Consider the following 26899-nt stretch of genomic DNA (forward strand, 5'->3'; position numbering starts at 1 on the left):
AGGAAGGACAAGAGCTTTCCTTTACTAAACTTCCAGAACACACATCATGCATTTTCATTCAGTGGAAGCAAGCTCTTCCAGGGCCTAAGCGTTCTTGTGTTAAGGACCTACTCCACAGAGAAACACAGGTACCAAGTCACCTGGTCAAAGGGCACATACATCCCATCAACAGACTCAAATACAAAACTTAAAACCAGATCAAACAAGAGTACTAAAAAGTGTGAATAAAAGCTTCAAAAGCAATGGAAAAGTAAAATGAGTCCACTGAATATGTATGTTAGTAAGACCCCTGTAAAACACATGTCACAAACTCCCCATGGGAGGGAAGAGTCAGGGAGGAGGGGAGATGGTAGAGGTAGAATGGGAGGGTGATTTACAAAATGTTCATGTCAGAACATAACAATCCCATTTTTAAAGGAAGGGTAAGCAAGCAAAATACCCTCAGAGTCAAGGATACTACAACACTGAGATGCATGATGAACATTACAGAGAAAAGAAGTCTTAAGATATTTTAAGAAGCTAGTTTATTTTTGGCTTCATCTGCAGCAAGATGAGACAGGAAAAGTGACTTCTACATGGTCACTTCATCTCACTGTACTGCTAGTCAACACTAAACATGGGAGCCCAACCCTACCCCTTCAACCCAATTCTTCCCAGTTCCCTCAGGAGAGGCAGCATGGTGCTAGTCCGTATTTCCGTCCCTCCCAAAATTCCCCCACAATAAACTGAGTTTATGCTTTAAACATACCCAGTGGTTTATACCCAAGTGTTTCACTTACATCCTCCTCTTCCCCTTACCACTCCTGGAACATCACTGGACTCCGCAGAGAGGATAATGTCTATGTAGTGCTTTGCAACCATTGTGCTCTGACTGGGAGAGCAGGTGCTGGCACAGGAAGGTTGGGAATACATTTAAACCTCAGGAACTCCCTTGTTCTCTTCCACCCTGCTTGTAGGGGTTACTGACTACAAAATACTGAAGAAAAAGTTTCAACATACCAAAGCAATCATTTGACAGAATCTTTTCAAATTCATACTGAAAATTTCCAACACAGAAGCCATACAAAATGTGCTTTTTATCTACCAACCACATTCAACGAAGGTATAAAATACAATTACTTTATTGATTTCTTACAATCAAATACTGCCAACCAGCATTACTTCCACTCATGCATCATTAAAAACATAAGGACATTTCCTTGGAATTTTCAAATGATGCATTACACAATAAACAAAAAAAGTTAGAACTTAAAACGCACCCTGATTAATTATGTAAACTGGTAATCTTTTTAAAAAGCGTAACTAATAATTTGGTTCCTTTCTTCATAAAATGGAAATTTAAATATTTCTCCTGATAGTCTTGAGGTTATCATTATGTTACGAGTAGTGCAAAGTGTGGCACAGTTTCTTCTAGAAAGGTGTGTCTTACACACCTCAAACCAACGAAATGTGCATAACAAGATGCATACAGTCAATGCATGATAGAAAGCATATTTCAAATACAAGGCAGGCCCTCAGGCCACCATATCATTTAGGTTCTGTATTATCATTTATGGCATTATAGATTAATTACACATAACATACTTTTATACATTTTAACCCTGAAGATAAGAAAAATAATTGTTGCTTGAAAAAATTATTCCAGGTAGCCATTTGGTTTGTATCAGGAGAAAGTGAACCTCCGAGAGCTTAGTGTCTGGAATCATTTAACTCGAGTCGGTGAGTCAGATGCACGACACGTTTCACAGTGACTGTTTCCAAGTCCTGCGATGCCTCTTCTCCAGGGTTTGCCAGATGATGAAGCATCTCCGGGATTACCTTGCATGTGGTTTTCCCTTTTTTTATTTTTGCTGGATTAACTGTATTATTTCCTCTTCTCGCCTCTTCCACGGCCTTCCATTTTAGTTATTCATAAGTCCTTTGAGAATATCCTCAGAGAGCTCCATAAGGGGAAGTTCTGAAGATGGAAAATCCAAGGGAGGAAGATTGGGTATTGGAATATCCTTGGCTTTCCCAGTATTTGATGCAAACTTCTGCCAGGTTGAAGAGGCTGCAGCAGTTTCTGAATGTGGCGGCAAGCTCCACAACTCTGACTTCTCTACAAAATCAGCATCTACATCAAGCTCCTTTTCTATTGGGCCTTTTAGAAGTCTGGCCTTTTCAGCCTTTAGTTGTTTATTTTCTTTCCTTAATCTTTCATTCTCAGCCACGAGGAATTCCACATGCCTCTTCAAATCTGCAATTTTAGTTGCCTGCTCCTCTATTATTGTTTTATCATCTTTTGGGGCTTTGCTTCCAATGCACAGCTCTGTTGGCTCACTCTTCTGCTGAAGTAAAAATAGTAGTGTGTCTGGATCCCTGTCAAAGACCCCCTGAACCTCAGGCAAATGTTTCTCTGTGGAAGGGCTATACTTCTGAGAAAGGAGGGGACTGTGGCCCTCTGCATCGTCAGCAGGGGGTTTGTGAGATGCCTGGAGCTGGGCAGCTGCATCCCTGTCTGTGCTCTGCTGGGCTTTCAATCTTTCCTCCCGCTTGGCCCTCTTCCACCTCTCCTGGATGAGGAGGAGCTGTTTCATGTGGCTGTCCCTTTGCAGTTCCAGTGATAAATGAGCCTATCACGCAGGGGGAAAGGTACAATGTAACATTTTAAGTCTCTTTAGAAATGTCCAGTAAATAACTATTTCAGTTGAACACTTAAAATTTGTTCTATACACTATGTTTGCAATTCAGTAGAACCTCAAACATTTTTCAGAACAACTAAGTCTTTTTAGGTAAGCGAACATCTTTATTCATAAACACAACAACATTCACTCAGAAGTCCAGAGTCCTATTCCAATTCCAAAGGAACACAGTCAATCAGACCTTCTGTGAATGCACCTTACCCCTCTGCAGTGCTAGACTTTAATTCTACAACTAAAGTGCTTCAAGAAGGGTGTTCAGCAGGTGTGATGCACATCTGTATTTCAGGGCTAACACAGCAGGCAAAGGGGAAGTGTACAGAATGGAACAAACACCTAGATTCTCTTCGGTCTGTCTAAGGAGCTGGGGTTTTTTCCCTGCCACTGATATCCCCTCAGATCTTCTTAATTCAATTACACAAACATTTACCAAGTACCTCCTATGTACCTGCCACTTTCATAATCAGGAATCACCTTAGAAACCTAGGCAGGCCCTCCCCAAACACAGAAGACAATTTAAAGCCAGAACTGCTTAGAAAATCAGGAAAACACAAGTCCAAATTTAAAGTATCTTTGAAAAGCAAAGGTAAGGCAAACTGATTTTCCCTCTGGCCAAGCCTGCTTACTGACACTGAGCTAATGATCAGGAAAGGCCCTAAGAGGGTCTCTAAAGGACACATTTGGCAATCTAAGATCTATGAGTAACCCCCGGAAAAAAGGACAGCAGTTTCCACGTGCCAAGTCTGCTACATCAACAGCAGTTTATTCAGTTTTCTTCCTGAAGCACTCGTCTCTTGCCCATTTTATGTAGTTCTGACTGCAGTGCTTTGGGTGGGGCACAATGCTTTATTTTACACACAATTCAAGTCCCCACAAGAAAACCCTTCAGACCCTTGCTGAAAATGTTGAAGTGTCTCACCTGCTCAGACTGTGTCAGCTTCATGGCTTCAGAAAGATAACCTAGTTTAAAAAAAAAAAAAAAGGCACATTAAAATATGAGTGCTGTCACTTTTGTAATTTATAGGTCAAAGAGTTTTAATACTCCTTACAAACGAAGTGAACTGGTCTTAGAAGGAATTCTGATACATAGCTATTCTGTTCTTGAAAAGAAACAAGGTGAATATTTAATTAAAAAAAAGAGAGAAAGAAAAGATTCTTAACTTCTCGAAAAAAGGTATCAATGTTAATCAAATGTAGATATTCTATACTTCATCTTGGAGGGGTCTATTCTTTAAAATCCCTGTAGATTTCACAATTAAGGAATTAAAAATGGCATAATCAGAAAAACAAGGAGAGTTAAAATTCAGCCTATCAAAGAACCTCTCAAAACCCTGTTACTCATCATGCTCACAAAAATACCAAGCGAGTAACTAGCAGTGAATACCTGGACTATCATTGTGGCCTCCTCTAGAACTTTTTTCTTCTAATTCTTTTTTTTTTTTTTTGAGGGGGATGGCAATTTGGTTTGTTTGTTTGTTTGTTTAATGGCAGTACTGGGGACTCAACCTAGGACCTCGAACATGCTAAGCACTCACTCTACTCAGTGAGCTATACCCTCCCGTAGAACTTTTATTAAACTGTTTCTGAGGCATGCCATCAGCCTACTGTGAATTCAGTACTTAAAGCCCTAAGAACTTACTGACATCTACAGGCCGGTAGTTGAGGGCAATATTATGACATTTATGAACATGACAAATGGTCAATAACTTAACCTCTCTCCTCTCTGATCTTACGATCAGTTCCTAGGTGACTTAATTTGTTTGAATTTAAACTGTCACTGTAAAACTCCGTATTTTCCTCTCTGAGCTGACTGCTAGAAAGCTTAAGGCCGTGTTCCCCTTCTATCAAATATGCAAGAACTCATGATACATTTTGTGAACTCTAGTTCCAGTCCTTCCCCATTCTATCTTTCTATGGATTACATTTTATATTTTTTGTATTCCTCTGTAAGCCCTTTTATATCTTCTCTGGAACAAAATGGGGTATAAATAACAAGTATTAATAATAGATCATGCACAATTAATCTTTTTTTTTATCTCTTGCTCACTATAAACTTTTTGGCATCTCTCATACACTTAAGTACTTTATTGCCTTTTCCCAGATACTATAAGGCACTGTTTTCTGTCTAGTCAATCCAAATATTTTAATGATTTTCTGAGTTCATGACTCAGAACTGTTGCCTGCCAGGTCCTACCACAGTCTTTAAGACAGGTTAATTAGATGTTCCCTCCCTAACAGAAAATACAGGGTTGATTACATAGCCTTTGCTCGAGCCATACTCACATTTTTTTCACTCAACATTTTGTCTTTTATTCCTATATTAAATCTGTATAGCTGCATACTGACTATTTCTTTCCCTTTCGTTCATGTTTAAGTCTGCTGAGGCAGTCTGTCTCTTACTGTGGATTAATTCCTGAGACATCCCTCCCTTTATGTCTGCATACACTTGTACCCCTGTCTGGACTACAGTTTGCTTTAAATCCCCTTTCTTAACAAATGGAACAGTTTTGCAAAACCAAGCTTAACCCAACTGGACTGCCTCCCTTTGTAGAAACTTGAAACTGTAACATGACAGAAGATACCCAAAGACACAGAGTTCCCAAAGCACAGAGAATTTAGCAAGAGTCACACTGTCATTTAAAATAGTTCCCACATTTTAACTTAAAATCTGGGCCTTAAAAGAAAAGAAAAATTTCTAATTATTTTAAAAGAAAAAAAAAATTTAATCTGATTGCATGGTCATGGATTTGCTCCAGAGCCATAACAGGAAAAAATGCCCACCAAGACAGAAATTTAGGTAAGGAATGCTTACCTCAGAAAAAAACCTAATAATCTGGTTAAACTGCTTCCTTCAATTATGATACAGGTTAATATTTAAAGTAAATATTAAGGAAATGATAAGGAAAAGGAATTAAAATCTGAAGAATCCGTTTCTTCTTAAAAATAACATCTACTACTACTCTTATCATGAACCTGTTGAACTGCTACCAATGTATAAACTGTATACCCTACCTGCACACACACAGCAAAATGCTGCCTCTGAATGACAAAGACCGATCTATTCTGAACCATTTTCATGACACCAGTCTCTTAGGAAGGTCCAGGACAAGATTTGTTTTCAAACATGTAATACTGAGGTCTGCTCATCTTCTGAAGTGTTCACTTTTGAGTTCTAAGCATTTTTAATGGCTACTATTAACTTCCTAGTTAAGCTTTTGCTCTTTTTGCTGTCTGTGAAAGAAAAGTCCGCTTAGAGAACTGGACTGCGTAAGACTGGTAAGGGAGAATTTGAGCAACCTAGTTACCGCTGCTAATCAAGGGTTTAAAGCAACAGATTTTTCTGACAATGCTGAATCCTTGGTATTTTGTAGCTTCTTGAGGCTTTTTTTTTCAATATAGGGTGGTAAAAATGTATACATCTCCTCGTCCCCACCTCCTGCAAATTTAGGCGACTTTTTCCTGCTGGGTTTTGTATCTCAGCTTATCAAATAACCTCTGTTTCCACACATTTATAAAACTATCGGATACTACAAAGTATAAAGGCTTTGAGTCCTCAGCTGTGTAATCTCAGGGTAAACTGAGTCTCAGAATCTCCTCTGGTCTTTGACAGAGGCCCCTTCTTTGGCCTTTAAATTCTCTCATTTCAGGCTTTCCTTCTTCCTACCAGTCTTTCTCAAATGATGACCTTACTGGCCATATCTCTAAAATGATTTGCAAATACTAAGTTCCTTCCCCTCAGAATACATTTATATCCATACCTCCCCAAAACACCTGTTACAAGCCCTGGATGTAAGTCAACTTAGAAAACATCTAGCTCATTCCAATCACATTAATTTTCAAACTAGCATTAAATTCACAATTCCACTCTGAAACACAAGGCTATTTTTAATGAAGTCTAAACTACAAATCAAATCAGCTGAGTGGGACTAACTAATCACACTTAAGTCCTATCTCCATAATTAGGACTAATGGGATCCAATAGGCTGCCTTTATCTTTTCTACTCCAGAGAAAGTCACAGAATTTAGATACAGAGAAGGGTGGAGAGGCGGTTAAAGCCCAAGTCTTTATTTGAAGACTTAAAACTAAGTCTAGGGGATGTAGGTTAGGAATGAAAGTTTCCCACTTTTACATATTCAGAATATCCTACTAATCCACGCACAGCATATGCTGATCATTCCATTTTAACGTGTGTTACATACATGTAACAAGTGGTCATTTAAAAATTATTTCACTATTCGTCCACAACATGGTTTTCTTAAATAGTGTAATATATTCTCTTTTCTTTATAGTGACTACAAATTTAACATTTTGACTCATAACAAAATATAGTTTCAGAAAGATTTAAAGAGCACTAGCTGCCATTTAACATTGTCTAAAGCTCCCATAAAACTCACCACAAAAATCCACAGGTTTACGGGGTACATACAATGCACTCAGCCCTACAACTGAAGGGTATCCACTTCAGTGGCTAAACTAATTTTTCAAAAATGAGACTTGAAATTGTCTCTGCAAATTACTGAATTGTAGGCAAAAATCAATGACATGAGAGGACTTATCCAAACGAGTGTCCACTGTTTTGTCTCTATTTCAGCAGTAAGGCAACACAGGAGGGGCAGACTCTGCCTGGGCTAAAAACAAGGCTCTGATCATCATATTGGCCTACAGGGAAAGGAGTGCCTTCCTCTAGCAGAAAGACTACAGGGCGTACTCTAAGAAAGGCGGCCACGCCAGTTTAGGATGCAGCAACACCATCCCAAAGCCTTTAGGTTTGTTACTCAGCCAACAGAACCCAGTCTGTATCAAGACCTACTTCTGAGTTCAACATATGCTAGCCTGTATGACTGGGATAAAATTAGGTGTTTGATAAGAATCAGATTATTCTAAATTTCATACCTAAAAGAAAGCTATCAGCAGCATGATACTATACGCAGGAATTTTCAGGTGAAACATGAAGGGAAGCTAAAGAAAGACCACAGGAAAGAGTTTCAATGGGTTCTGCATTATCAGCATCTTAGAAAACAAAAAATCAGTGAAAATAAATTGGCTGGAATTAAATTAGCTATTACTTTCAGAACCCGAAATGGCTATTTGAAACCCAGACTCCTCTGTAATAACTAAGATGAATTGGCAGATTTGAATTGCAATTACTTCTGTCTTTGGGGACAGTCAGGCTCAGCAAGCTGTGTTCAGGACCCAGTTACCAATATGGTATATGCAAACCTTCACGGCTTAGAAAGACTGGGTTAGGAGGAGCTGGGAAATCAAACACACTTGAAAAATAATCCAGGCTGGTGTTCTAGGAGTCAGCAGTGTCCACCTGGTATATGCAGGGCAACAACACATCACTACTGCTGTGACTTTCATTCTAAATAAAACGTTGGAAGATACTGGAGGAAAGAAACTGCCCTGCAGTTTTACTCAGTACATCTTAAAAAGAGTACTCACCTGCAGCCTTTTTGTGACAGGAAATAGCCTCTTCGTATTTCCCTGCAGCTAATAAACGATCTGCTCGTCTGCTCTGCTGATGAGCCTAGAAGACAAACATTTCTGAGTTCCTCTGACTTAAAAAAAAAAAAAAAAACACCACTTTTAAGAAAATAGTTTCTTGCCACACATCAAACCATGACAGCTATACCTAAAGCTGGGGAATCCATTAGGGTAGCATCTGAGAGGACTGACAATGTCTCTCAGCTCTACCAATAAGCAATCAGGGTTAACACCAGGCACTAACTCCTTTACTGACCCACATTCTTCAGAGATTAATCAAGAGTTATAATCAGATTGTTACTCAAAATGTGTATCTTCTTGGTTTTTAACAAGCTCCTTTCAAAACAAGTGTTATTTTGTAGAAACCACCAGTTAGTAGTTTACAACCTACAACCAGAAAATTACTTACCACATAGTAATGTTCAAATTTCTCTTGTATCAACTCACTCTTCCTTTTCAACATTATAGCTACTATTTGTTTTTAAGACAAAAAAATTTTTACATTATACAGTTGAGGAATTAATGATACTGATATTTAATATTATGGTGGAGATGTTTTCAGATCCAACTCATCAAAACAAAAAATTCAGAAGTACTGAAAGCAAATGGATTAAATGATCAGTCACTGGCCTCCTTCTATTTGTGTTATATTTAATATTACAGTTTTGTGAATGTGTTTCATCTCTTACATAAGGAGGTACAACAGACTCATAGTGGTCAAGTACCTTACATAAGGTTATAGTTACCAGGCAAGGAGAAAGACAAAAATGATCAGTTTCGAACTAGTGTAATGTTCCTAACTAACAAATTCACAGATAATTTAGCAAAGCTTCTTAAAGCGAAAAGCACTGTACACTCATGTTCACAGCAGCATTATTCACACCAGTCAAAAGGTGCAAGCAACCCAAGCATCCATCAATAGATGAATGAATAAACAAAACGTGATACATATACACAAAGTACAATTATTCAGCCTGAAAAAGGAAATTCTGACACATGCTACAACATGGATAATTTTTTTTTCTTTTCAACATAGATAAATGTTTGAGGTTTTAAGCTAATAATGAAACATAAAATGAGCCAGTTACAAAAGGACAAATACTCTATGATCTCACAGGAGGTATCTGAAGTGCTCAAACTCATAGAAACAGAAAGTAAACTGCTGGTTGCCAGAGGCTAGGGGGTGAGAAAAGTGAGGCGCTGTTGTTCAATGGATGTAGTTTTGTAAGATGAAAAAGTTCTGGACATTTGTTGCACAGCAATGTGTATATTCTTAACACTACTGAAGTATACACTTAAAAATGATAGAGGACAAATTTTATGTGTACTTTACCTCAGTTTTTTAAAAACGCAAAAAAGCAAATCTGTCAGGTGTAAAATGACTTATCTTGAAGCTTTTCCAAAAATGTGCCATCGATGTCTTTTTTTGGAGGGGGAGGTAATTAGGTTTATTTATTTATTTATAGGCCATCCTGGGGATTGCACCCAGGACCTCTTGCACACTAAGCATGCGCTCTACCACTCGAACTATACCCTCCCCTGTGCCATTGATTTCTCAAAAAAATACATCAGAGAATCACTTTTGCAACTCAGATTAGAAATATTCTGGGCATGTTTATAAATCATGCTCAGTGTAAAACAGCGGTAAAGGCAACAGTGGGGAACAGTACTTCCAGCAATGCATGCTGTTTGCATTCTTTCATTTCTGCCTTTGTAAGGAAGAAACAAGCAACACTCTTAAAAAGCAAGGTTGTCCCTTTCAATTGTTTCAGAGGCTTTTTATTCTTCAAATAGTAATTGAACTTTTTCTCTAGGTCTCAATTTATTCCTGAAAATAATAATGAGTAACAAGAAGTGATTAAGAGCTTAAAATAATTTTAACCATGGAGTCTCGGATTGAGCATAGGAGTATTATCCAGTACCCAGAAATGTTACAGATCTTTTTGGGGAGAGAATGTACTTGAGGAAGAAAGCTGTTATGATCAACATGATTTCTCTAAGAAATGTGTTCTGAGAGGATAGCTAAAGCAAGTGGTCCTCAATCAATAAGATTCTAGGTACAGGGGAGGGGGGGAATGAAAGGAGTGAATTTACACATACCTTTACCTTTCTAAGCTTTGACAGAAGCCTGATAAGAGACAAATGTTCTCTGAAATCTCAAAGTACTTCCTAACTAGGGTGGCACAGTGCAGACCCAGCCCTACCAAAACCTGGGGCACTGGGCTCAAGTCCTCATTCTCCCACTAAACCAGCCAAGTTGTCTCATCCTTCAGGGCCTGTTTCCTCACCTGTAAAATGATGGAGTCAGACCAGAACTGTGATGCTCAAGTTTTAATTTATGGATTCCAGATCACCTGAGGATCTGGTTAAACTGCAGACTCTGATTCAGCAGGGCCTGAGATTCTACCCTGGTGAGGCTGAAGCTTCTGGCTCCTGGGCACACTTTGAAAAGCAGGGATGAGATGCTCTCTTGAGGTTATCTCGCTCTAACACTATGTCTCTATCCTGTCTCTTGATTAATCACATTCTACCTTGTACTATATTTATGAGTTAAATACATTTACCTAGTTAAACTTCAAGCTCTGTGGTAACAGAATTGTTTCTTGAACACCAAATGAACAAAAAGTGGAGAGGACAGGACCTCATGGCTCCTCTAACTGCCCTTAAACCTCCCCCACGTAAAATCCAATCTCTGATCACTCTGCCAATTCAGGAGTTACATCTCATTTTAAAGCACACATCTACTCTAGGTTATTTGGTAATCAAACCACAGCAATCGAATTCCCTAGTAAAAAATACAGGTCTTGTTAGACACCCAGCAAACGCAGACTCTGGATACAGCTTGACTGTCTAGGTGAACACTTATTTGACACACCTGAACTTGGCTTTCTTAACTTCCTGCCTCAGTTTTCTCATCTTCAAAATGAGAATGTTGTGAAAATTAAACCAGTTAAAAGATAATAAAAGCACTGGAGGTACCTACCATCATAAAGTTTACAATGTGGTTGGGGAGACTAGACTAAACTGCTTTTTTTTTCCAATTAAAGATACTCTAGGGATCTCATTTTTATAGTAATTCTTATTTTAAAAACAATCTTTAATGATCTCTCTTAATAGTAAAGTTGATCTCCCTTTAAATACTGTTCTTGGTATAATCACAGCATTAAAAGTATTAAATCTATAAATATGTTTCTTTGGTGATTCAAAATAAAACAAGAACAAGAAGCAACTGAAATGGGAATGACCATTGGCTAGGGATTCTAAAAGTCATCTGGGCAGTAGGTTCTGTAATTACTGAAACCATGTTTCTCTTTGGCCAAGTATTTCAAGATGCACTAAAATTTTATGGGGAAGGCTCTATCTCAATACTTTGTATTCATTCAAAAATGATAAGCTACTGCAGGTCTTTATGAGTAATTTCACTAACAATTCAAATAATGTTTAAGCCAAGAATGTATCTATTTTGGGTACTAACCAAAACTGAGCTTGAATTTTATTTATTTTCCTCTTAAATATAAAATATCAATATTTATCAGGAAACTTTAGATAGAAAAGGTAACACTTCAAGAATTTCAACTCCAGGAGCACCAACATATGTAAGGCAAATATTAACAGAACTAAAAGAAGAAATAGACAGCAGTGTAATAATAGGGGACTTTAATACCCCACTTACATCAATAATAGATCATCCAAACAAAAAAATGAGGAAACATAGGCCTTAAATGACATATTAGACAATATGGAAATATATACTGAACATTCCATCCAAAAGCAACAGAATACACATTTTTCAAATGCTCAAGGAATATTCTCCAGGACAGATCATATGTCAGACCACAAAATAAATCTTAACAAATTTAAGAAGACTGAAATCACATCAAAGCACCTTTTCCAGAAACAATGGTATGAAACTGGAAATCAGTTATAAGAGAACTGGAAAAGCCATAAATATGTCAAGAGTAAACACATGCTACCGAACAACAGGTGAAAGAAACCAAGGGAAAAACTTTTAAATGCCTTGAGACAAATGAAAATGGAAACAAAACATACACCAAAATGTGTAAGCAGCAGCAAAAGCATTTCTGAAAGGGAAGTTCATAGGGATAAATGCCTACCTCACAGAACAAGAAAAACCTCAAACAGTCTAACTTTACACCTCAATGAACTAGAAAAAGAAAAATGAAGTTCAAAGACAGAAGAAAGGAAATAACAAAGATCAAAGAAAAAATAGAGACAAGAGACAAAAGAAAAGATTAAACTAAGAGCTACTTCTTTGAAAAGACTAACAAAATTGACAAACCAATAGATACACTCACCAAGAAAAAAAGACTCAAAATAAAATCAGAAATTAAAGGTGTTAGGATGGTGGAGACCACGAGCTTGCCTCTCCTCACGACTACAACAAAACCCCAACTGACTGCTAAAGCACCATCAAAAAAAAAAAAGACTAGAAATTAGCAAAAAAGATCTTCAACTGAAAGGGAACTACACAGCGGGACGTTAGGAGGGGAGTGCTCACAATATAATACAGCCTTGTATCCCCTGGGTGGGCGACCCATAAGCTGAAGAATAATTAAGTCACAGAGGCCCTCCCACAGCAGTGAGAGCTCTGAGACCCACATCAGGCTCCCCAGCCCAGGGTTCCAGCTCTGGGAGGAGGAAACCCCAGCACATCTGGTTTTGAAAACCAGTGGGGCTTAACTTCAGGAAACCCACAGAACTGGGGGAGATAGAGACTTCATTCTCTTGGGAAGTGTACACAGAATCTTGCATGTGCCAGGTCCAAGGGCAGAGGCAGTGATTTTACTGGTTTTGGAGGGTCTCCTGGGGAGGCAGAGGACTGCTGCAGCTCACCCAGGGGATATAAAAGCTGGTGGCAGACATTCTGGGAGTGTTCATCTGCATGATCTTTCCTGGAGGCTGACATCTTGACTAGATCACTAGGACGCAGCCCCACCAAACAGCCTGTAGGCTTAAGGGCTGGGAAGCCTCAAGCCAAACAATATACTGGGTGGGAACACAGCCCCACCCATCAGCAGACTTCCTGAGCCACAAACACCTCCAGAGATGCCCCTAGACATGGCCCTAGCCACCAGAGGTCCAGGACCAAGCTTCACCCAGCACTGGGAAGGCACAAACTCCTCCTGTCAGGAAACCTGCATAAGTCTCTAATCCAGCCTCATCCACCAGGGGGCAGATACTAGAAATAAGGAAACAACAATCCCAAAACTTATGGAAGGAATCCACAAACAGGCCAGACTCTACACTGGGACCGGCTGGACTCTAACCCTTGGGTGACAAGAGAAGATTGTACTGCTGGGACCCAGAGGATGCCTTCCAAAGAAGGTCACCTCTCCAAGGTCAAGAAATGTAACTTACCTACCTAAAAATACAAATAGAAAGAAAAACAATATGAAGTGGCAGAGGAATACCTTCCAGGCCAAAGCACAAGATAAAATCACAGAAAAAGAAATAGTGATGAGGAGACAGGCAATTTATCTGAGAAAGAGTTTAGAGTAATGATGGCAAAGATATTCAGAGAACTCAAGAGGAATATAGATGCACAGAGCCAAGTTTTTAGCAAAGAGTTGGAAAACATAAAGAATACCCAGAGTTGAAGAATGAAATCACTGAAATGAATAACACACTAGAAGGAATCAAGAATAGACTAAATGAGGCAGAAGAACGGATCAGTGAGCTAGAAGACAGATTAGTGGAAATCACTACTCCAGAGAAGAAAAAGAAAAATGAAAAGAAATGAGGATACTTTAAGAGAACTCTGGGACAACATGAAGTGCACTAGTATTCACATTATAGAGGTCCCAGAAAGAGGAGAAAGGAACTGAGAAAATTTTTGAAGAGATAATAACCAAAAACTTCCCTAACTTGGGAAAGGAAACTGTCATCCAAGTCCAGGAAGCAGAGAGTTCCACACAGGATCAACCCAAAGAGGGCCGCACCAAGGCACACAGTCATCAAATTGACAAAAATTAAGGATAAGGGGTGAATATTAAAATGAGCAAGAGAAAAGCAACAAATAGTATTCAAGAGAATCCCCATAAGGTTATCAGCTGGTTTTTCAGCAGAAACTCTTCAGGCCAGAAGGGAGTGACACAATATATTTAAAGTGATGAAAGGGAAAAACTTATAACCAAGAATATTTTATCCAGCAAGGCTCTGGTTATAGTTGATGGAGGAATCAAAAGCTCCACAGACAAATAAAAGCTAAAAGAATTCACCATCAAACCAGCTTTACAACAAATGTTAATGGAACTTCTCTAGTCATCAAACCACAACAACAAAAAAGAACTACAAAAATAAACCCAAAACAATTAACTAAATGGCAATAAGAACATACATATCAATAATTATCTTAAATGTAAATACATTAAACGCACCAACCAAAAGACATAGACTGGCTGAATGGACACAAAAACAAGACCCATATATATGCTGTCTACAAGAGATCCACTTCAGGGCTAGAGACACATGCAGATTGAAAAGTAAGAGGATAGAAAGAGATATTCCATGCAAACGGAAACCAAAAGAAAGCTGGAGGAGCAATACTTTTTTCAGACAAAATAGATTTTAAAATAAAGAGTGTTACAAGAGCCAAAGAAGGACACTACACAATGCTTAAGGGATCAATCCAAGAAGAGGATGTAACAATTATAAATATATATGCACCCAACATTAGGAGCACCTCAATATATAAGGCAATTGTTAACAGACATCAAAGAAATCGGCGATAACAAAATAATGGGGGGGGGAGTTTAACACCCCACTTACATCAAGGAATAGATCATCCAGACAGAAAATCAATAAGGAAATACAGGCCCTATATAACACATTAGACCAGACGGACTCAATTGTTATCTATAGAGCATTCCATCCAAAAGCAACAGAATACACACTCTTCGCAAGTGCACATGGAACATTCTCCAGAATCGACCACATACTGGCCCACAAAACTAGCTTCAGCAAATTTAAGAAAACTGAAATCAACATGCGGAGGTTAAACAATATGCTACTAAACAAACAATGGATCACTGAAGAAATCAATGAGGAAATCAAAAAGTACTTTGAGAAAAATGAGAATGAAAACACAATGATCCAAAACCTCTGGGACACAGCAAAAGCAGTTCTCACAGGCAAGTTTACAAGTGATACAAGCCTACCTCAGGAAACAAGCAAAATCTCAAGTAAACAACCTAAACTTACATCTAAAACAGCTAGAAGAAGAACAGCAAACCAACCCCAAAGTTAGAAGAAAAGAAACCATAAAGAAGGAAAAAAAAAAAAACTAAAAAAATAGCAAAATAACAAGAAAACAAAAAGAAACCATAAAGATCAGAGCAGAAACAAATGAAATAGACTTATTATAAAAAAAAAAAAGCAAAGATCAATGAAACTAAAAGCTGGTTCTTGGAAGAGATAAACAAAATTGATAAACCTTTAGTAAGATTCACCAAGAAAAAAAGGGAGAGGGCCCAAATGAATACAATCAGAAATGAAAAAGAAGTTACAACAACAACACAGAAATGCAAGGGCTCATAAGCGGCTACTAGGAGCAACCATACACCAACAAAAAGGACAACATAGAAGAAATAGACAATTTCTTAGAAAGGTACAATTTGCTAAGACAACCAGGAAGAAACAGACACCATGACAGACCAATTAACAGTACTAAAATTGAATCAGTAATTTAAAAATTTCCAGAAAACAAAAGTCCAGGATCAGATGGCTTCACAGGTGAATTCTACCAAACATTTAGAGAAGAGTTAACACCTATCCTTCTGAAACTACTCCAAAAAACTGCAGACGAGGGAACACTTCCAAACTCATTCTATGAGGTCACCATCACCCTGATACCAAAACCAGACAAAGGGAAGGAAGGAAGGAAGGAAGGAAGGAAGGAAGGAAGGAAGGAAGGAAGGAAGGAAGGAAGGAAGGAAGGAAATTACAGGCCAGTAACACTTATGAATATAGATGCAAAAATCCTCAACAAAATACTCGCAAATCAACTCCAACAATGTATTAAAAGCATAATATACCATGATCAAGCAGGATTTATCCCAGGGATGCAAGGATTTTCCAATATTGGCAAATCAATGTGATACACCACATTAACAAACTGAAGAATAAAAACCATTTGATTATCTCAACACTTGCAGAAAAAACTTTTGATAAAATTCAACATCCATTTATGATAAAAACTGTCCAGAAAGTGGGCGTAGACAGAACATACCTCAACATAATGAAGGCCATATATGACAAACCCACAGCTAACATCATACTCAATGGTGGAAAGCTGAAAGCATTTCCTCTAAGATCAGGAACAAGACAAAGATGCCCACTCTTGCCACTTATATTCAACATAGTTTTGGAAGTCCTAGGCATAGCAATCAAAGAAAAATAAAAGGAATTCAAATTGGAAATGAAGAAGTAAAACTGTCACTGTTTACAGACAACATGATATTATACATAGAAAACCCTAAAGAAGCAACCAAAAAACTACTATAAGTCACCAATGAACGTGGTAAAGTTGCAGGATACAAAATTAATATACAGAAATCAGTTGCATTTCTATATACTAACAACAAAATAGCAGAAAAAGAAATGAAGGAAGCAATACCCTTTACCATTGCACCAAAAAGAATAAAAAACCTAGAAGTAAACCTACCCAAGGAGGCAAAAGACCTGTACTCCGAAAACTATAGGACACTGATGAAAGAGACTGAAGATAACATTAACAAATGGAAAGATACACCATGTTCTTGGGTTGGAAGAATCAATATTGTTAAAAGGGCCATCCTACCCAAGGCAATATATAGATTCAATGCAGTCCCTATCAAATTACCAGTGACATTTTTCACAGAGCTGAAACAAAAAATGTTAAAATTTGTATGGAAACACAAAAAACCTGAATAGCCAAAACAATCTTAAAAAAGAAGAATGGAGCTGGGAGAATCACGCTCAATGACTCCAGACTATACTACAATGTTACAGTAATCATAAGAGTATCACACAGATCAATGGAACAGGATAGAAAGTCCAGAAATAAATCCACACACTTATAATCAATCTATGACAAAGGAAGCAAGAATATATAATGGAGAAAAGACAGTCTCTTTAATAAGTGGTGCTGGGAAAACTGGACAGCTACCCATAAAAGATGGAAATTAGAACATCCTCTAACCATGTACAAAAATAAACTCAAAATGGATTAAAGACTTAAAGGTAAGATCAGATACTATTCAAACTCCTAGAGGAAAACATAGGTAGAATATTCTTGGACATAAATCATAGCAATATATTTTTTGAACCAGCTCCAGGAGTAATGAAAATAAAAGCAAAAATAAACAAATGGGATCTAACTAAACTTAAAAGCTTTTGCACAGCTAAGGATACCATCAACAAAACAAAAAGACAACCTACAGAATGGGAGAAAATATTTGCAAATGATGCAACTGACAAGGGACTAATTTCCAAAGTATACAAACATCTCATAAACCTTAACATTAAAAAAAAAAAAACCCAACCCAATCAAAAAATGGGCAGAAGAACTAAACAGACATCTCTCCAAAGAAGACAGATGGCCAACAAGCACACAAAAGATGCTCAACATCACTAACTGTTAGAGAAATGCAAATCAAAACTACAATGAGGTATCACTTCACACCAACCAGAATGGCCATCATTAAAAAGTCTACAATCAATGCCGGAGAGGGTGTGGAGAAAAGGGAACCCTCCTATACTGCTGGTTGGAATGTAAATTGGTGCAGCCACTAGGGAGGATAGTATGGAGGTTCCTTAAAAAACTAAAAATAGATTTACCATACGATCCAGCAACCCCACTCCTGGGCATCTACATGGACAAAAATATAATTCAAAAAGACACATCCACCCAAATAATGACAGGAGCACTATTTACAATAGCCAAGACATGGAAACAACCCAAATATCCATCAACAGATGACTGGTGTGTGGTATATATATATATATATATATACATATACATACACACACATACATACACACATACATACACACACAATGGAATACTACCCAGCCATAAATATTAGTAATAATGATGATGATGATGATGCCATTTGCAGCAACATGGATAGACCTGCAGATCGTCATTCTAAGTGAAGTAAGCCAGAAAGAGAAAGAAAAATGCCATATGATATCACTTACATGTGGAATCTTAAATAAAAGGACACAAAAGAACTACTTATTATTTATAACTTAGATGACTGATTTCTTGAATTTATGGGTAAGCATATTTGACTGTCCTTTATGACTGGATTACCACAGTGTGTTGATTCTTATTTTATGGTTGGCTTTATTTCTTTAGTAACTATATAAGTTTAAAAAGCTAAAGCTCTAAACTGTTCTTACAAACCAGTGAACAGTACATACATGTAAATTTTTTTAAATGTGCAGTATATTGAATATATGTATTTGCATGCAATATATTGTATATATACAGTCAAACTGTATTAATTTTACTCAATAAAACTGAAAAATAAAACATTTTATTCTTTGAAGTATTTGTGTACCACTGTTACGTAATTAATTTGTAGCAGGTCATATAGTATTTTTCACTAATAGAAAGGCTGTATTTTTGTAGGGTGTAAATGGCCATCAGTCTTAATTCTTTGATTGAGAGGATATGTATGTAAACCTACAGAAAAAAACACCATTTGAATTTAAAGTTTGACCAAAAAATAAGAAAGAGATGTCAGAACTGGTAACACAGAAATATAAAGGACCATAAAACATATTATGAACAATTATACACCAACAAATTTGGCAACTTAGAAGAAATGGATAAATTCCTAGAAACACAAAACTTTCTAGACCAAATCATGAAATAGAAAATGTGAACAGACCAATCACAGGCATTTATCAGAGATATGGCAAGTTCAGTTCCAGACCAGCACAATAAAACAAGTATCAAAATAAAAGGTGTCACACAATTTTTTTTGTTTCCCAATGCATAAAAAAGTTGTTTACAGGGATTTCAAAATTGTAGAATAGACTACACTGTATAGCACAGGGAAATATACACAAAATGTTATGATAACTTCACAGAGAAAAAAATGTGACAATGAGTGTGTATATGTCCATGAATGACTGAAAAATTGTGCTGAACACTGGAATTTGACACAACATTGTAAAATGATTATAAATCAATAAAAAATGTTTAAAAAGTTGTTTACACTATACTGTAGTTTATTAGGTGTGCAACAGCATTATGTCTAAAAAAATGTACATTTCTTAATTTAAAAATAATGCTATTGGAAAAATGGTGTTAATAAGTCACAAGATAGTCAGAAACCTTCAATTTGTTAAAAATGCAACATCTGCAAAGCTCGATAAAGCAAAAGCACAGTAAAAGGAGATATGCCAGTACTAGTAAGGAGACTGAATCAGTAATTGCAAACCTCACAACAGAAGTCCAAGGACCAGGCTGCTTCACTGGTAATTTCCACCAAAAATTCGAAGAATTAATACCAATTTTCCTCAAACTCTTCCCAAAAACGTAAGAGTAGAGCACACTTCATATTACAAGGACAGCATCACTCTGATACCAAATCAGACAAGGACACAAGAGGGAAGGGGGGAAGCTAATATCCCTGATAAACACAAGATACAAAAATCCTCTGCAAAATATTAGCAAATGAATTCAACAACACATTGAAAGGATCATATAACATGGTCAAGTGGGATTTATTCCAGGGATGCAGGGACAGTTCAACAAATCACACTGATCCCAAAATCAATGTGATGACACAGTAACAAAATGAATAAAAATTACATGAGCATCTTAAGAAAAGGAGAAAAGGCATTTGACAAAATTCAACTTCCACTCATGATTAAAAACATTCAACAAAGTTGCAAAATCAATATAAAGAAATCTATTGCATTTCTATTCACCAATAAGTTATCAGAAAGAGAAATTTTGTTTAAAAAAATCCCATTTACAATTGTATCAAAACGAATAAAATACTTACAAATAAATTTAACCAAAGAAGTTAAAGACCTGTAGACAAAAACTAAGACACTGATGAAATGGACTGGAAGAATAGTTAAAATGTCCATACTACCCAAAGCAGTATAGACATTCAATGCAATCTCCATCAAAATTCCAGTGGCATTTTTCACAGAAATAGAACAACCCTAAAATGTGTACAGAAACACAAAAGAACCCCAAATAGCCAAGGCAATCAGGAGAAAGAACAAAGCTGGAGGGAGGCATCATGCTTTTTGATTTCAAACTATCTTACAAAGCTACAGTAATCAAATAGTATGATATCAGCATAAAACGAAACACAAAGATCAACTGAAGAGAGCCCAGAAATAAACCCATGCATAAATGTTCAATTAACTGATGACAAAGGAGTCAAGAATATACAACAGAACAAGAACAGTCTCTTCAGTAAATGATGTTGAGAAAACAGGACAACAAAAGAATTTAACTGGACCACTATCTTATACAATGCAAAAATTAACTCAAAATGGACTAAAGAACTGAACATAAGACTTGAAACCATATAACTCCTCAAAGAAAACATAGGTAAAAAACTCCTTGACACAGGTCTTGGCGATAATTTTTTAACTGACACCAAAAGCAAAAGTGACGAAAGCAAAAAGAAACAAATGAGACTACATCAAACTGAAAAGCTTACACACAGCAGAGAAAATCATCAACAAAATGAAAAAGCAATCTAGCAAATCGGAGAAAATATTTGCAAATCATCTATCCTATAAGGGGTCAATGTCCAAAACAACATAAATAATTCATAGATAGCCAATAAGTACATGAAAAGATGCTCAACATCACTAATCAGGGAAATGCAAATAAATCAAAATCACAATGAGATACCACCTCACATCTGTTACAATGGCAATTATCAAAAGGACAAGAAATAATGGTTATTTGCAATATATAAAAATACCAAATTACGCTATAATCTGAAACTAATGTTGCATGTCAATTATACCTCAATTTAAAAAAAAAAGGAAAATACAATCATTAGGAAAGTAATCACTAATGATTAGTAAACTGACATATATAGAAAAGAAAATATAATTAAGGCAGAAAAAAGGCCACTGATTTTTATGAAGGTCAGATTTATACAATTTTTTAAGAAATCCAGAAGGTTAAAACAGACAAAAAGATTGTGCTCATTTATATACCACCTAGGGAGATGAGAACGGGTCAGTGGAGTTGAAGTTCTCAACAATCTTCAAATACACAACAAAGCACTGTTAACCACAGACATCATGCTGTATACTACATTCTCATAACTCATTTATCTTATAACTGCAAGTCTATACCTTTGATTCCCTTGATCCATTATGTATGAGCTTGTTTTTTGTAAATATTCTACATATATAAGTGAGATCATATAGTATTTTCTTTCTGACTTATTTCACTTAGCATAATACATTCAAGGTTCATCCATGTTGTTACAAATAGCAAGACTGCATTCTTTTTCATGTCTGAATAATATACCATTATATATTTTATAATACATTATCATATATATTATAATACCATGTTTCTCTATCTATTCATCCATCAATGGACACTTAGGTTGTCTCCATTGTAAAGAATGCTGCAGTGAACATGCAGGTGTATATATCTTTGAGTGTTTTTTTAAATTATTATTCCCTTCAGAAAAATACCCAGAAATGGAATTGCTGGATTGTATGGTAGCTCTCTTTTTAATTTTTTGAGGAACCTCCATACTGTGCATATGGGTTGCCTTTTCTCCACAACCATTCCAACACTTGGTATTTCTTGTCTTTTTAACAAAAGCCATTCTAACAGGTGTGAGGTCATATATTTATCTGCATTTCCCTGATTGGTGATGTTAAGCATCTTTTCACATACCTGTTAGCCATCTATATGTCCTCTTTGGAAAAGTCTATTCAGATCCTCTCCCTGTTTAATCAGATTTTTTCCTTTTTGCTATTTAGTTGTATAAGTTATTTACGTTATTTTGGATATTAATCCCTTATGGGATATATGATTTACAAATATTTTCTCCCATTTAGTAGGCTGCTTTTTCATTTTGTTAATGATCTCCTCTGCTGTGAGTAAGCTTTTTAGTTTGATGTAACCCCAGAGGACTATATTTTCTTGATATTCTTTGTTGTTTCAGTTCTTATTTTCTTTGCTTGTCTATCAACAATTGTTATAAGCAGCTTCTGATATGGCTTCCAATGACCCCTGCAAGTCCTGGTATTCACATCCTTATGAAACCTCCCCTCCTCAAATGTGGGCTAGACCTAGTGACTTGCATCTAAGGAAAAGAATACAGCCAATGTGATGGGGGTGTCACGTCCTTGATTAGGTTACAAAAGATTGTCACTTTCATCTAGGTAGCACTCTCTCTTCCTTGCTTACTTCAATGAAGCCAACAGTCATGTTGTCAGCTGTCCCAAGGAAAGGGTCACATGGAAGAAAAAAGTGGCCTGCCCTGCCAACAGCCAGCAGGGAACTGAAGTCCTCAATTCAAAAGCCCTCTAGGAACTGAATCCTGCCATCAACCCTGTGAGTGAGCTTTTAGAAGCCAGTGGAGCACCCCCAGATGACCTCCACCTTGACTGTACCCTTGTGAGAGATCTGTAAGCAAAGAACTCAATTATATTATAATGCCCTTATTGCTTACACACAAGAAAAAAAGTGTGTTTTAACCTGCTAAATTTTGGAATAATTTATCTCAATAGATAACATTTTAACAGGATGGCATATGTCTTTTATTGCAAGCTGCCTCAAATTCTATTTGGAAATAGATGTTTAAACAGGGAAAGCAGTGATTGGTCAATCCCTGAAGGGCTGTGATACCTAACAGTGAGTATTGGCAGTATTAGATTTTGCGATACCACAATCTCACATTAAGGTACTTTCTAGCATTTAGGGTGTAAACTGATTTTGAGAACCCCTTGGAAATGCTCATGGAATTTGTATTTCTAATCCACGTAGGATGAAGTAGCGGGGATTGCCTTAACCTCCAACTATAAACACTACAAAGCTGAGCAAAATATATGAAAACAATAGTTTACAGATAGGGAACAAAAAGTAACAGAAAGCTACATTTTCAAGAAAAGGAAAACACATAAGGTGAGACCTGCATTCATCTGGCTTTCTTTCTGAGTGTATTTTCCAAAATGGAGTGCAGGAAAATAAAGCCCAAGCAGAAGAAAGTATCTCACTGGGTAAAGGAGATAAGAGACTGGAGCCAAAAGGCTGGAATTTGAGGAGAGTCTAGGATTGGAAGGAAATGTAGTGAAGACACCCTAAAATTACTCATCAAAAACATCCTCTCAGGTCCTTGGCTAACTTCTAAGCTCCATAGGAACAGGGCACAATTCCAGGAAGCCTAGCAGAAGCTCTGCACAGTGAACTCAGAAGCCACAAAGCTTTGGGGGAAACAGGTTGCAGTGTGCACCTACAGAGTGTGTAACAACTTTGGTGAACACTTGGCTTTGAGTAGAGACCTCAAAGTCTGGGCCTGGAAGTAAGGACATTCTAGGCATTATGGATAAAACTAAAATAGACCCACCCTAATAAAGTTTAAATCAAGTGTAGACTGGATCAAGGTGATCTGCTAGTATTTTAACTGCGAGCCAGAACTTAACATTCTTTGGAGTAAGATAACAAATTTAGAATCTCTACAACATATTATCCACAATGTGTGATATATAATAAAGTTACTAGGTATATCAAGGAGAGAAAAGTCACTGATAATAAAGAGAAAAAGACAACAGAAACAGACCCAGAGATTATCCAGATATTGGAATTAATAGCAAGGAACTCAAAATAACTATGCTTAAGACGTTAAAGAAAAAGAAAGAGGACACAGTTGATGAAAAGAAAACAAGAGAACAGGGTAAAAGTTATGTAAGAATAGGAACTTTCTCCTATTCAACACTGAACCCTTAAAGGTCCAGAACAGTACCTGATAGTTATTACTCAATGTCTGTTGGTTAGTTGGATGGATCAATTAATGGTTAGTTGGATGGAAGGATGGAACCTAAGCTGAGTGTTGGTAACAAAACCAAAGATTGTTAAATGCCAACAGAACATTACTGGATTTCAGAGAAAATATCAGAATAAAACTCTGCATCAAAACCTATAATTAGTAACTATACATATGTATATACATCTATACAGATTGGTACATTTACTTCATTCACTATTTCATCCATCCAATCTTAAGGACATTTTAACCAGCAAAATGAAAGCATAATACAACAAAATGTTCTAAAACAACTTCAGATTTAGTAATCTTACTCTGTGTGTCCTGTACAAATTACTCCCTTGCTAAGTTCTCAGAAACAGCTAACACTATCCACATATCCCACCCCTCTCTGTGAACTGCTCTTCTTCCTCAATAATCAATATAATCCCTGTGGAAGATGCCGTATTTTTATATTACTATGTCCCCAAGACACCTAATGAATCTCTTCCACCAGATTTTCAAACTTAGGACCAGACAGTATGTCAAGAAAGTTTTAAGTGGTTATAACTAATGTGATATTTTGGAGTTAGCCAGGTGGAAAATGTTAATCTGGAGAGACAGGAGTAAGGCAATCGAGTCTGAAGAGGCAGAACGGGAGAGTCTAATTAATTTTGAGCCCCAAGTCCCATATGTTCTTAGACCCACCTACACTGTAGTCCTGCTCCCTTTTTTTCCCCTTTTTTCTTCTTTTTAATTTTTGGGGGGATTAGGTATTTTTTAAATTTACTTTTTTTTTTTCAATGGAGGTACTGGGGATTGAACCCAGGACCTCGTGCATGCCAAGCATACACTCTAACACTAAGCTATACCCTCCCCCGTCTGCCCTTTCTTTTGATTCCAGTAAATTATCCCTTTTGGTTTAAGCTAATCTGAAGTGGGTTTCTATCACTTGCAACAAACAAAAATCCTAATTACAACCAGATAATCAAGTGACTGCCCTCACCAAGAACTACATGCTGCCTTAAAACTACAGGTTAACTATAATCTCCTTTCCCAAAATAAACAGTATTACCGTCTATTACTTTCTATTTACTTATTGCTGTGTCCCTGAGGAAAGCTGTATGTAAAGATGAAAAGAAAAGGAACACCATATCAAACACAATACTAGGAAGGTGGCAGGAAAATGTAACATACTCCTAAACCTTGTGGTAGTGCCTTCAATGGAGAGCAAAGGAGAATCGTCATTCACTCCCCATTTCTGAATTTTACTGTGAGTCTTCTATAGGAAAATAGTATCTCCTAACAGTAAATACTGAACTGACAAGTAATGTAATGCAATTGTATTTAGGATAACTGCCCAAGTGTTAGGTCCACAAAGACATTTTTGATGTTAAGCCAATTTCTCCCAAAGGCAGAAAGGCTTAACTGCATCTTTTTTCCTTCCCCAAGTTTCCAGGTTAGTTTGTTTTTTTTTTCAAAGCTGCCACTGAAGAAAAATTGCAGGATGCAACCCAGTAGTGAATCCTGAAATCAATCTAATGGGTCACAACCAGCATTTTAAAAAATCTAATAGTAAATATTAGACTGCATCATATATAGCACTACACCTACACACACACACATCATTATAAAGTTTGTTTTTTACCTTCTGTTTTGTTTTGGGTGAAATTTATGTGGGTCCCTACATTTTACACAATTCCAGGAGGCACATCCATAATGTAGCAGATGTGTACTGGTCATTATGTAAAAATTTCTCATTGTGGATCACAGTCAAAACAAATGGGCAAGGAGGAAGGGTACAGCTCAGTGGTAGAGTGGGTCTTTAGCGTGCACAAGATCCTGGGTTCAATCCCTAGTACCTCCACTAAAAAAAAGGCAGAGAGGGGGACTGATCTAATAGAAAGATGAATGTTTTATTTAGAATCCTGCTTTCAAATCCCACTATCACCACTTACACTGTCGTTCAAAGTTTTCATCGGTAAAATGGGGGAATATCTCAAATAGCTACCAAGAAAACAAACAAAATAACAGATGCAAAGTGCCTGACGCCAACCCCAGCACTTAGTAATTATTGGATAAGCCTGAGTGCTCTACTGCCTTCCCCCAGAGTGCTTCAATTAAGCCTAGACTAGCTTGTGACAGGATGAATATTCCTTGAAATTTTTCAGGGCAACAAGACGGTGTTGTTCAGTGTTTTTTCCCCAAATCTTAAAGATTTTGTTGTCAATATAATTAACATGGAATAGTTACAAAGACCCCAGTATGTACAAAACCATTCTTTGAACCATATCTGATTCCTTTTCTTATATGAGAACTGGCCACTCCAAAGGGAAGCTGTTTCTCAACAAACACTCAGCACCCTTAGAAGAGCCAAAGGTATAGAACACAACTGTGGTCACATGGGTCCTGTTCTTAGAGTTTGCAGAGTAGGTAAGCAAAGCATGAGCAACAGTCATGTGTAATTTAAGGTCTGACATCACTTCCCAAATAGGCTGCAAACAAACCAAACAACTAGAAATTATCTCACTCAAGTTTTGACATTTGTTAGCAGCACTCACATTGTCAAAATTAAATGTATGGAAAGAAATGCCTAAACATACACTAAGTAATTCTATAAGTTAAAATTTTTCCATATTAAAATTTGACAAAAAGAAAACTGATGAAACAAAACTTTGATTCAGAGTCCAAAGGATAACTATTCCCCCAACCCCACAGAAATACAATTTATCCTATTTTTCTTCTGACCAACT

At 37.0% G+C, this 26899-nt stretch overlaps 1 protein-coding gene across 1 annotated transcript in view; it reads right to left on the bottom strand.

Annotated features, from left to right (window-relative positions):
- Window positions 1-1105: 1105 nt before the first annotated feature.
- The window catches only part of NRBF2 (nuclear receptor binding factor 2), a 29133-nt gene continuing 3339 nt past the window's right edge, over window positions 1106-26899 (bottom strand). The window contains exons 2-4 of the mRNA XM_064488135.1: window positions 8125-8209; window positions 3598-3638; window positions 1106-2612 (exon numbers count right to left, since the gene is read on the bottom strand). Coding sequence (XP_064344205.1) covers window positions 1902-2612; window positions 3598-3638; window positions 8125-8209 — 837 coding nt within the window. The 3' untranslated portion in view covers window positions 1106-1901. The remainder of the gene's footprint in view (window positions 2613-3597; window positions 3639-8124; window positions 8210-26899) is intronic.

Source organism: Camelus dromedarius, chromosome 8 (genome assembly GCF_036321535.1).
Source record: "Camelus dromedarius isolate mCamDro1 chromosome 8, mCamDro1.pat, whole genome shotgun sequence".
Lineage (NCBI taxonomy): Eukaryota > Metazoa > Chordata > Mammalia > Artiodactyla > Camelidae > Camelus > Camelus dromedarius.